The 13,311-nt window shown below is 38.1% G+C and overlaps 1 protein-coding gene across 1 annotated transcript; it reads right to left on the bottom strand.

Moving 5' to 3' along the window:
• Positions 1-6,624: 6,624 nt before the first annotated feature.
• Positions 6,625-12,720, bottom strand: LOC133950352 (up-regulator of cell proliferation-like). Its single transcript, XM_062384610.1, has 2 exons — positions 12,577-12,720; positions 6,625-11,467 (listed from the first exon to the last, which is right to left on the bottom strand). Exons 1-2 carry the CDS (start codon positions 12,653-12,655, stop codon positions 6,783-6,785), a joined length of 4,764 nt encoding a protein of 1,587 aa, XP_062240594.1. The 5' UTR covers positions 12,656-12,720; the 3' UTR covers positions 6,625-6,782.
• Positions 12,721-13,311: the final 591 nt, after the last annotated feature.

The following is a 13,311-nucleotide window of genomic DNA, read 5'->3' on the forward strand; positions in this document are numbered from 1 at the left end:
TTAACTTGAAGTTTCAGTGTAAGCTTTAGTGACATCTAGTGGTGAAGTTCCATGCTTTAGCTGAAGACCCCTCACCCTCACTTTCCAAATATAAAAAAGAACCTGTGGTAGATTCAGTTGTTATAAAAACTCTAAAACAGTGTTTAGTTTGTCCGGTCTGGGCTACTGTAAAAACATGGTGGCCTCCGTAGAGAGGAGCTGCTCCTGATGTAAATATGAACATACTATAATATGAATTATTTAAATATAAGTGGGCCATTAGTAAAGCATCTCATTGAATGAATTTCTTGTTTTGTGATTAAAGTCTTCACAATTTTCAGTGCAACTATTATCTGTCACTTACGTGTATTGTCAGATGTTCCAATTGGCGGGCTTCTCGTTCCACTCCTGCCCTGAACATCTACAGTGCTGGAGTCCTCCATCATCCCACTGCCTCTGAGTGGGTCACTGCAGGGATCTGAAACAGTCCTTGTGCCTGAACAGAGAGGTGTTTCTTCCTCTGGTGAAGAAACATCTGTCAGAAGAGAAGAGAAAGAAATACCTCTCATTACCTCCAGATCACACCCTGTTCTTCTGTTCACTGGACTGGCACACTTACTGTTAGACTGTGTTGTTGAGGGATCCTTCTCCTCACTGTCAGGCTCAGGGAAGGAACGTTGGCGTCGAAGAACTTGATAATTGAGAAAAACACAAAAAGCAGTTTGAAGTGTAATTAATCGACTCATAATCCCGTTCACTATTGCTAACTGTAAAATTGTAACTATAAAAACAAGCTGTTTACCTCGTCCTCCCCTGAGCTATCCATTCTGGGTGCAGTGTCAGTCGTGTCTCACTCGGTCCAGATTATTAAATCTACTTCTCTCTTAAAGTAATCACAAACAAGTTGCATGTTTAGTTAAAGGCCTTCAGTAAAGTCAAAGAACGAAACTCTGAGCAGAGTGCCTTATGGGTAGAAGCCCTGAAACATGATGTATAAATTAATCCAGTTTTTCACAATACAACAAGTTATCAATCTATCATCAGAATAAAAGTTTTTTACATATTATTTAAATTGTTGAATTGATTGAAGTAGTGATGTATAAGAGACATTACATTACATTACATTACATTTCATTGAGCTGACGCTTTTATCCAAAGCGACTTACAATAAGTGCATTCAAACCCGAGGGTACATACCAAGGACGACAAGAATCAAGAAAGTACAATTTCTTCAAAATAAAGCAAAACTACAAAGTGCTATAAGTAAGTGCCATTTAAGTGCTACTAAAGTGTTAGTTTCAAAAAGTTGTTAGTAGTTTTTTTTTTTTCGTTTTTTTTGTTTTGTTTTATTCAAGGTAAAGTCGGAAGAGGTATGTTTTTAGTATGAAGTTGAGTAAAGTCATGATACTGCTTTGGTTGGTTTGAGATAGAGATAATTTCGTTGAAAAGTTTTGTCCTTGAAAAAATTACAATGCATCATACTTTATAAGCAAATCATGGTTTGAGAGTCTAATCTACAACAGTAAAATAATAGCATCAGCTGTCATGCAAATGAAGTTGAGTAAAGAGTCCAGCTTTTACTACCAAATATAAGGAACTTAACGGAAGTCATTATTCTTTGTTTCTTCTTTCTACCTTAAATGTATTTATTTATCTCTTTTATTTAATGATCTTACCATCTGGAAGTTTAGTTGATATGAAATAATAAGAATATATCACAAGAACAGCAAAACAATTAAAACAAAAAAACAGCTTCACATTAAAACAGGGAGAAGACAAAAGCATTTTTCAAAATAAAACCCTATCACAAAGCTTTGAATCTCCAAGTGAAATGTTGGACTCAAGTTCGAGGGCAATTTGCTGTCAACTCCATTTCAGGTGGCACCTGTTCCGTGGAAGCAGTTCTGCCAACATTAGTGCATACACTAGGGACATGCAGTTATTCCAGTTCCAGTAGATAATAGATCACATAATGTAGACCAGTGGTTCTCAACCTTTTTTCAGTGATGCTTGATAAAAAAAATATTTCAGCCGACTACCCCCTAACCAGCGGAAAGCATTTTTAGTTGAAAGAAAGATGTAATACACAGTGCTGTGCCATTAGTGTCTGATTTATTAAACTTTGTAGCTAGACACTTTCAAATTTAAAACTCCATCAATGTCCAGAACATTGCTCATTTGTAGTTGTCTCTCTTGAACTATTTGGAAATAAAAAGATATAAAAATAACTAAAGACTTATTAAAAAAGAAATAACCATCTTAATTATAAATAAAGTTTTGTGCACATACAAATAATTATCAACTTAAAGTGACCTCTTTTGGGATAATGATAAACATATTTTCTCAAACTGAACTCATGAACTTAATTATAGATAAACACTTCTCACAAAAAATTAATAATTAACTTAATTTTAAATAAAAGATTACCTCAAATTAAAAAATGTAATTATTTATCATCTTAAAATATCTTCTTTAAAGATCGAAAAGAGTACTGATCTTAACTGTCTACAAGGAATATTACATTGTTGCATTGAACTGAGTGAGTGCTTTTGCGTTTACATTTTAGTGAGAAACTTGTGCTTGTGCTATACTGAGGATCTTTGTCAGTCTCTGTGGCAGGGAAGCAACTGCTGTGATCAAGCTCTTCTCCAGGCACAGTCTGTTTCTCTGCTTTGTTTTGATCACAGTCATTGCAGAGAAGGAGTCCTCACATAAATATGTGGAGGCAAAGGGTAGTAGCTGCCCCAAAGCTTTCTGTTCCAGGTGAGGGTGCTCCTGCTTCATGAACACCCAAAACTGTGTGAGTGTGGATGTGGCAAACTTCATCTGGAGGCCACGGTCAGATGACACGTCCAGGAGTTTTTCCTGATAAGTGACAGGTAGCTTGTTTCGGTTTGCTTTGGGTAGGCTTTTCGCATCGTGTCTTGAGATGACCTGAGTTCAGAAACTTCCTCTTAAAAAACTCAGGGGCTTACCAACCCTAACCCTAACCCTAACCCATGTTTTGTCTGGAGATACAGCTGAATAGGTGCTGGCTTCATGCCACTGTTGGCTAATCTCTCCCCACAGAAAAAACAAACAAACTGTAAATAACCCAATCTATGTTATTGTTAATATTTGCTCGCTTTAAAATCAGACAATTTCATTTTCCGTTTTTCTATTAAATGCTATTATTTTGAAAGTTTTCCGGTAGAGACGCAGACTTCCTGTCATGAATTTGTAACTTCACAACTGAAAAGTGTATATATAGCTTCAACCCCGACTCCATTGTTCGAGTTTTCAAGGCGGCAGTGATGACAGGTTGGGTCAATCCATCCTGGTATGGGGGAGACTCAGGATTTTTAGGATAATGAAATTGAATAGCCTACTGAATATAAAATTAAGTTTATGAATTTACACTTTATGAATATATTTTTATTTTATTGAATATTTATTAAATAACTATTTGTTTAAGGATTTTTGAATGGATGATCATTTTAAATATATAAAAAAAAAATCTCAAGTACCCCCTGGAGTTCCTTCACGTACCCCCATTTGAGAATCACGGATGTAGGCAACTGATTTAAAATGAGAGAAAACAAGATGTGACTTAGTTTGGAAGCTTCAACATCAGAGCTTCAGAAATGATTAACATGATACATCTATCTGGAACGAGTACGATATTCGTTGTCCATGAAAAGGAGTTAGGTGCTTGAGTTTTGAGAGTGAAGCATGGGAATTCAGAATATCTCCATAGTCAAGTGCTTAATAAAGGTTGACTGCACGGAAGTTTGACAGTTGGAAATAAACACCCTTTAATAGGTGGTGTAATATTGTAGTACGATAATAACATCCACTTAACAAGCCAAGCAGATACACTAAGCTTCCTTGAAGACGCACGTTGCCACGTGGCAAGTTTGTATCGGCAGTATCAGGACACAATGCTTGTCACTTGTTCAAATAATAAAGGTTGTTCTCTGACAAAATAACAGATAAAACATTCTAGGAACTCACCTTTGTAGAGATCTGCCACAGTCTTTCATCCAGTATTCGATGGTGTCCTGTTGCTGTAGATACAACATCACACTTTGCTGCATATTCCAATACAGACCTGTGCTAGCAGACATCCTCCTTTTATTCTGTTGGTCAAAACACTTTCACTTTTGGTTTGATCATGTGATTTCCCAGAATAAGACGAAGAGAAGTTTCCAGGAAATGAAAAATATGGAAGTTGATAAATCCGCTGCTGTCTTAGGGTGTTTCTGTTCCCTGTGTTGCAGAATTAATTTGTGAGGAAATCAATGTAGACAAAGCAGGAATCACACAATGTTATACACAAATATTCACTATGAAATGAAATTCTCTCCATCGATTTTGTGAAAGTGTAAGTAATTCTGGATTCCAGCAGAGTCCCACTCACACATTGACAGGATGCAAGCTGTGTAAACAACAACAATATAATACTAAAGCATTTAAAACTTTTTTTAAATAGATATAGTGAAATGGCAGTCAGAAAGGAGAGACAATAACAAAGAATGGAACAAAGAAACTTTTGTTGATAATAAAAAACATTACAGAATAAACATTGCAATATTAATTCCAGTGGAAACTCCATTGCTAAACAAAGCTGGATCTGAAAAAGATTTTTTTTACATTGGAGTTGATGTTTCAGGGTCAGAAAGCTGTGAAAGAACCATAAGAAAAAAAGTATAAAACATGACACAATTATCTTCTCCTGATATATGTAATTTCACATCCTGAGGTGGTGGGAAGTTCACTAACATTGTATTTCTGGTGCATAGAAATAAAACTAATCTAACAAACAACAGATTGAATTCATGTTGATGTGGTATATTACCTGTTCAACAGAAAACTGGAAACTTCAGCGTCAGAAACTTTTTGTCTCTCAGTAGTTTTCAATCGTGGAGACAACATGTTTGTCCTCATTTCTGTCTCATTTCCTGTCTCACCACGCCTCACTTTAACTTTCACTTTCACTTCTGAGATGAAGCCTGGGCCTTTTCTTTTGTTTTTCGGTGGTACATTTATGGTTTATTACTTATTATTATGGAAGTATTTTGCGTTATGGTTTTTATTTTAGGCTCACTACAGAGTTAACATAACTTAGATATGAGGATTATATCCCATTTTGTGCAAAGAGAGCATTAGAAATCCTAAGACATCTTACACACTGCTACTTTAAATTGATCTTGTCATAACCTGCAGAAATCCTGAAGTAGATAAAAGATTATGGTGCTCAGCTCATTTACCGGGGAAAACCAGCTGCTTGTTTTCATACAAAAGTACATAGATGTTATCACTACACAATAAGATTACCAGATTTAATAACTATTTAATGGAGTGTTTATAGGAAAATGCATTTGAACTATGCAGACTCTAATATTTAGTTGTGAAATTATTTGGCTTGATGGTTTTCTGACTTAATGTAACTCATTAAATGTTCATCTTTTGTAACTGGCCTTTTCCTGCCAAGCTTATGACACACCTTGCTGTTGGGTGGGTGAGAAACAATAACTTCCTTTAAAGCAAATGAAAAACACAAAGGGCTGTAACAGTCTTTAAAGTCAGTGTTGAGGGTGTGTGGCGTTAGAAAAGGACGTTGAAGGGCAGAAACCAGAGAGAGAAAAGGAGAGAGAGAGAGAGCGAGAGAGAGAGAGAGAGAGAGAGAAGGGCTCTCATTTCTCAGATATTCCTTCATGTATTACACAATCTCAAATAAGTCTGATTCAGTGGATGATATTTTCAAAACAGCCACCCTGTAGATCATCCCAGCAAAATCAGAACTGATTTGCGGAAATTGTAACTAAAGCTTACTTTCTACTCCTGTGAGAAAAAAACTATTGACTGTATCAGACTGGTTAGTAAATTTAGAAGGTTCACCTGATGTCACATTTCCATTACTGTGAATAAAAACCCATGACATTAAATGCAGATTTAGCACAGTAGCAAACCTACACAAAACCTTTTGATGTAGATATGAAAAAGTAATTCAAAAAAAGAAAAGCTAAAGGTGACAGTATTCCTGTTGTGTTCTGTATGCTGTGATTGTGCTTTGGGGATCATTGAAGAAAACATGCTGAGCACTGCCATTGTTTCTGTATGGAATCTGTTTAATTGACTAATTCATCCGTACATGTTGACAGCATCACAAATGGAGTGAATGATCTTTTAATTCCTTTCAAAGTGTAAATTGTTACCACAAGATAAAACTCAAAACAAAGAAGCCCTTCATTCTGAGGGAGAAAATGAAAAAAAATTGCACTAAATTTAAAGAGAAAAAAAACTCACCAACATATTGACATATACACTTAACATTTGCCTACATTGAAAATGTCAATATTTCAATTGAGATAAGTCACAGGAACAGGAACAGATTTATAAGGATGATACCACAAACTGACATGGTCATGTTTCAATAAGAGACAATATATGTAAATATTTGACCTCAGGATTGTCATAGAAACAAAAAAATTGCGTATTACATTTGATGAAAGAAAAAAACAGAATTTCTGTTTGGTTTATTTGCGTGGATGTTTTTAGAGGCAAGATAATGATGTTATATCAAACAAAATCCTAAAATCTATTTGGTATATTTATTAACATGCTCCTAGAATGTACACAGACTATCAGACTGTATTTCAGTGTGCTCATCAACACAGAGTTAGAGCAAATTACTTTGTTAAAGACATAAAAACATTCTCAGATAAAGGTAAGCACAAATGGATCAAATTATCCATGACAGGATAATGAATCAGTGTAATGAGGAGGATGTGCACTTCTCTCATCAGACAGCTTGTTGTCTCTCAGTTCATGTTAAATGACCCTTTGAGACTCTGTTCTGCCTTCAGACGTGTGATAACTTTCCAGGTTGTAGGAATATCAGCAGGCTTTGCACCATGTTCTTTTGCAAACTCCTCATTGAACGTTGCCATTACATACTTCCAGTAGTCTGAGGCCTGATGGCTTTCATCTGGAGGAATTTTCCAATCTGGGTATATTTCTCTGTAATTTTTGTAAAAGTGATATTCACCTTTAGGAGCATAACAGAGAAATCGGATGTCACTCACCACTAATGACGAGCATATGTCAGTGTCTAGTTTTTCTGTTTTTCCCCTCCTATTTCCATTCAGACCAAGTGGCCTATGCAGTGGAGTCGTATGCTCAGAATGTTTATCACCTCCGCACACACACGCCACTCCACAGAAGGGACACTGTTTTCCACATCCAATCAATTGTGTGAAAAGCTCATTCTGGGGATTGACATCAAGATGTTTAAGTATACTCTGGATGTCTCTTTTTTTAAACTCTTGCTTTAGAGCTTCTTCCATTTTATCCACAAACTCTGTGAACCAGTGAGCAAACTGTTCCTGGTTTGCTTTGTTCAGCATCATGAAATCACCAAGTGCATCCTGGGAAATGACCAGTGTATCAACAAGTTCATGACAGAAGTTGTTAATGAATGTTTTCAAGTCAGCACTTGTTTTCTTTGTGGCCTTGTGGATTGCAGCCTTTATGCTTCTGATACTTGAGTCAAGATGCTGATCCACTAGCTCAAACATCTTAGAATCTTTTGATAAGTGTTTCACTGTTTGGTCGAGTATCCACTCCTTCACATATCCCTCATATGAGCGAATGTACCTTACGTACTCACTAAAGCTGTGCTTTGAGAGCAAATCCAGTAAAATTTCATACTGGGAGAAGACTCTTGCATTGAACTGTGAGTGTTTCCTCATTTCATGAATGATATCAGGACCCAGTTTACTGTAGACAATGTCTTCAACTGCAGGCTTCAAACATTGTTTGGTGAATTCTTCTGCCTTCTTCTGGCTCTGGTCTCGTTGATTGAACACATCTTTGAAACTATCACAAAACATTTCTTTGTTTTTGTTCAGACATAAGTAAGGGTCATTCTCCTTTAGGAAATCTTCGTGCATTTTCTGAAAGTTTCTGGCTGCAATGCCACAGATGTGCTGTTTTAGAGAAACTTCAAACTCAATGTCTATGGTTACATCCTCATGCTTTTGCAGCCTCTCATCAACTATGCGAAGGATCTCCTGGATGTAAGCATCAGAGTAATTTTTAATTTTTTTTGCATCTGCTTCAGGTGCATCTGTTTTCCCTCTTTCCTTCACATAGTGAATGCAGTCATCTATGATGTTGTCAGCTATCTTCTGTATCCTGATTGTGGGATCTTGAATGGGTAACCAATTGCTCGCCTGCTTTTTAAATTTTTCGAAAAAGCCTTTGGCTTTATATTCGAAAGGTGTTATGCCACAATCTTGCAGGTTTCTTTGACTCAGCAATTCACATGCATGACTCCCTTTGTCTTTGAGATTCATTCTTAAGTAGTGGGAGACACTGGTGAAGACATTTTTTTGCTTTTGTTTGGGAAAAGACAGTTTCTTTACTGTTTCTTTCCACATCTTATCAAATTCTTGGTTCAGTTCTTTATCTCCCATCTGGATTTTTTTCTCTCGACATTCATCGATCAGTGCACACATTGCTTTTTCAATTTCCTCTGTGGGTTTTTCCTTGATTTTTTGAACTTCTGTCTGTCCCAGTTTCATTTCAGCCGCTGCTGTGAGTTGACGATACACAGAGTTCTGCATGTCTCGTCGAAGTATCTTTGCACTGTTTGCAAATTCCTCTTTGTTTCCTTCTACGAGATGGACATGGCCATCTTTTTGCTCGAAATAGTTTTTAAGTTTTTTAAGAAGTTCTTCCTCCAATTTCGTCAGCTTTGTGGAGACTTCACTTTTCAAACTCAATATGAGTTCTGTCATGTCAACTATTTCAGATTTGGAAGCAGGTGTTCCTAAATTTGAGATGGTTGTTTCGGCATTTGTTATCCACTTGTATATGGATTCTTTGAAGTCCCATTCCCACTTGTTGAATTCTGTGTATAGCTTCATGTATGCTTCAGCCACTATACCGTTTCTGAAGCTGAAGATGACGTTTTCATGCTTCACTGCTCTCCACAGGCTTGACATCCACTCTTTAAACTTCAAGATGTCCTTAGCAGAAGACTCACAGTTTCCTAGTATCTGTGTGATGTTTTTCTTGAACTGATATACAGCTTCACTGTACCCTGCATTGACTGGTGCCATTGGTGGGTTTCCATTCCAGAGTCCAGGAATGTACCAGTTCCCAGTTTCTGGATTGTACTCCATAACATCAGTGAAGCACTTGATCTTTTCTTTCTTCTCCATTTTGGCTGCTGCCTGTGCCATCTCGTTTAACTGATCCAAGAGTAGTTCCCTCTCTCTTAGGGTGTTCTCATTGGCTGAAACATCTGACACATTCTGGTGAACAAACTGACATTTAGGCTTTTTGCCCACCTCTTTCATCCTGAGAAACGCATGCACAACTATTTGTAGGATGTCGTTCATTTGTGTGGAATTCTCAATTGCAATATTGATAATGGTGATGTCACTCAGCCCCACAACAAGTGTTGCAAGCTCATTGTCGTGCTCATAGCTACCATCCAGTTGTGCAAGCTCTGCTGACTTTAAGCCCTCAGTGTCAATGATGACCATGAAGTCACAGTTGAGGACTTCTTTGGCATTTTCATTGATTCTGATGAGCAACATAAAAGCACCTCGAGTGCATCGGCCACTGCTGACTGCAAACTGCACTCCAAACATGGTGTTAAGAAGAGTGGACTTTCCTGTGCTCTGAACTCCAAGAACCGTGACGACCAGTATCTTGTTCTTTGGAGTCACCAGTTCATTGAGCTGGGAGAGAACATCACTCACCCATGTGAGAGGTATGTTGGATGCATCTCCATCTACAAGCTCCAGGGGAAATCCATCAAGCAGCAATCCTGCACAGATTTTGGGCAGATGCTGTAGTTGTTTACGTGACTGATCTTGTTCTGGAAGGGAAACTGAAGCTTCATAAATCTGACCCATTTCACGTAAGAAGTGTTCAATTCCCAGTGAGCTGTTGGAAAGCTCTTTATCAATGACTTTGATGGCCTCTTTGTTCTCAGCATCTTTGCATTTTTCTTTGTACCGCTTTCTGAGGCCAGACAGTTTTTCTCGAGACAGGTTATCAAGGTTCATTCGCATCCATTTCAGGAAATAACGTCTCTCTAAGCCTGGGCTTGATATTGCAGTGATGAAGCACGTCATGGCATCTGACATGTTTTTAGAGCTCTGTTTCTTCCGAAGTTTTTCTTTCTTTTTCTGAAGCCCTGCTTTGTACATTTCTATGTCTTCAGATCCAAGACTTTTCAGTCGAAATTCCTCCTTCTCTAAAATTGTCAATTCCTTCCATATTTCACCATGCAAGGGAAGCTGAGTGGCTTTGTATTCAGGGATGTTTTGAATTTTTGATGTTATGGTGTCTGCATTTAGTTTGGCAGTCTGACACTCTGTACAGTCTTCATCAACCAAGATTCCCAATTCATGGGCAATGTCAGCCATCTTCTCAATGCACACCTTCTTCTTTGTGTTCTCAATAACATTGTTGACTTTCTTCCGCAAACCTTGGACAAAGTCAGCATAATTTTTCTGCTTGGTCTTTGTAATGATGTTTGATGTTAATCCCAACTTTGTTGCTACTGTTTTGAGAGCATCCATATTAAAGCATTTGCTTTGTTTGTTACCGACCAAAAACATCTGTGCCTTGTGGTGGAGGTTGGTTAGCAGCTTGCACTCAGGGTCCAAATTGTCAAAGAACACAAACACTGCTGCAGATGTCTGACACAAGAAAGAAAACTGAGTTTCAAATGAAGCAATGTCCCCACGAAGGTTAGCTACAGCTACTGGCTCACTGAAAATGTCAATGTTTTTTTTGCCAGAGGGAAGGTACCAAGTTATTTCAGTCAGTCCATTGGATATATTTCTTGGGGAGTTACCACACTTCATATCATGATGAATAAAAAAGTCAGTGCTCAAAAGCTCATTGAGAATCTTTGACTTGGACATGGAACTTTCCCCCAGTCTCACAAAAGATATCATTGGAATTTCAGAGAGAACAATTCTTTCTTCAGTAAAACCCTTGGATTGTAAAAGTGACTGAGGTCTGTAGGTTTTAACAATGTCTCTCATGGCCCAAAGCATGAGTTTGCACTGATCTGTGTCACAATCTGGAAGCAGGAGAGGCACAGAAAACTGACACATGGACATTTTGAGGGCCATTTCCTGTTGCACAAACCCATCAGAACACAGGAAGAGAGCAGTGATTACGTCAAGGGGGTTTACCATGTCACCTGAATCTGTAATGTCGCTCAGATTATCGAAATCAGATTCAGTTGCTTCTGTTGCTCCGTGATTGGATGATTCACATTCTGATTGTAAATTTCTCGCTGTCACATTAACCATCATCAGTTTCTTTAAGAAGTACCATGGAAGATCTGAGTTGCACTTGGCAGGTTCATCAGTGATGGCCTTCAGGTCAATCTGAAGTATTTCGCTCAGTGTGAGCTTCTTTGTGTAGTGCTGCTTCAAGCCCAGATCCTCCAACAAGGTCTGCAGTTGTGTCTCTGTGGGCATGAAAACAATGATTATTAAACCCACAGTTACCATGGCCAGTGGTATTCAGACCAATCCCCTTAGCATTAGGAAAGATGGATGATATGTGTTAAATAAGTTAGTATGTATACATCTTGGTCTGACTTTGTTTTACACCCCTTTACTAGAGTACACTATAAGTCAATAATCAAATATCTATAAATGATATATTATTACATTGAAAATAGAGATTGTTATATTAATACATACACAGATATATCTACAGAGGCGTTATGTTTTGAATCTGTCAGTACATCGATCCGTACCGTTTTTTACTTAATATGTCAGTGTGGGTTTGGGTAACATGTACGGAATTTCATTATATCTGGCACAAGTCACTTGGACTTATGGTGAACACTGTGAAGTGCATTATTTATAACCACAATAAACACGAGACTGCCAGAGCATTGCACAATGACAATTTAATAAATGTACTTTGGCCCAAGTGCATCATCAAAGTAACATGAGATCTGCAGATGACTTTGGTAATTGCAAGGTAAACAGACAAATGGGTAACTCGTGCTATGAAGTAAACCACTATAGCAACACTTAGGTGTGCAAGCACAAACTTTGGTTAATATAAGAACAAAGATCAAAACAATTTACGACTGCCCCGGCATATCACAACTTTCAAATAGAATTCGTTTTACCTGAATCTTACACACTGGACCTTTTAAGAGAGGAGGCTTGTGTTTCCTGTACTGTATGTTTGTCAATTGACTTGCTTTGGTGTCAAAAATTGTTCACAAAATATCATAGATCTTTATTTATCATTGCGATCAGTCAAAAGCTACATTCTTGAATATGTTCTACTATATTGTGTTGATATTAATAGATACATCACACATATAACCAGAATTATAAATATATTATGGTGGGTCTTACAGTTTAAATTTAAACTGGTATGCTGTAAAGTTATTATAATTTCATCAACTTTTAGCGTGATAAAAAAGAAATGTTGAACATATTGAGTATTTAAGACTGCATCGTGCATTGGTGAAGCATCTCATTGAATGAATTTCTTGTTTTGAGATTAAATTCTTCACAGTTTTTATTTCAACTACTATTTTCTTTCACTTACGTGTATTGGCAGATGTTCCAGTTGGGGGGCTTCTTGTTCCAGTCCTCCCCTGAATATCTACAGTGCTGGAGTCCTCCATGGTCCCACTGCCTCTGAGTGGGTCACTGCAGGGATCTGAAACAGTCCTTGTGCCTGAACAGAGAGGTGTTACTTCTTCTGGTGGAGAAACATCTGTCATAAGAGAAGAGAAAAAAATACCTCTCAGTACCTCCAGATCACACCATTGTTGGGACATGGTTTTTGTGCAAACCAAAGGCCTCCTTTCAGTCAAAACTTTAAACAAGCACGCTGCATGTTCTGGAGTGGACTCAATCCCCCAAGGTGCAACATGTTTTCTTCGTCTCGAGAAAGCCAAAGAACTCAGTCCCCCAGGATGTGACAGGATGCTGCATGTCCTGTGGTCTGGACAACGTCACACAAAGGTGTCAAGAACCACCAGGGTCAACTCCTGTTGGTCACTATGGCCCAGGACCCATGAGGTCACGGGCCAATATAAGGGGACTTCTGCCCCAAACTCTTCCTCTTTCTCCAATCCCTCTGAGGATGGAAGGCTGCTCCAGCTCTTTCCACAACTCTTCAAGGAGTGAGGATGCCGGCCTTTCTCCTCCTGCATCGGTGAGAGGGAGAAACCTGATTTCTCCAGCTCAACCCTTCTCTTCACATCCAAAGAGAGGAACGCGAAGTGCAGCTCCCAGCTCATCTCATCAAGGAAACCGCCTGTCAAACCAACAAGCG

The sequence above is a fragment of the Platichthys flesus genome, chromosome 24, assembly GCF_949316205.1.
Source record: "Platichthys flesus chromosome 24, fPlaFle2.1, whole genome shotgun sequence".
In the NCBI taxonomy this organism is placed as follows: domain Eukaryota; kingdom Metazoa; phylum Chordata; class Actinopteri; order Pleuronectiformes; family Pleuronectidae; genus Platichthys; species Platichthys flesus.

Excerpts from the sequence above, each read along its gene's own strand:
- LOC133950352 (XM_062384610.1), bottom strand. The coding sequence starts at position 12,655 with ATGGAGGACTCCAGCACTGTAGATATTCAGGGGAGGACTGGAACAAGA. Across the intron at positions 11,468-12,576 it reads TGGAACATCTGCCAATACAC|AGACACAACTGCAGACCTTG; the intron begins GTAAGTGAAAGA and ends TCATGCCCACAG.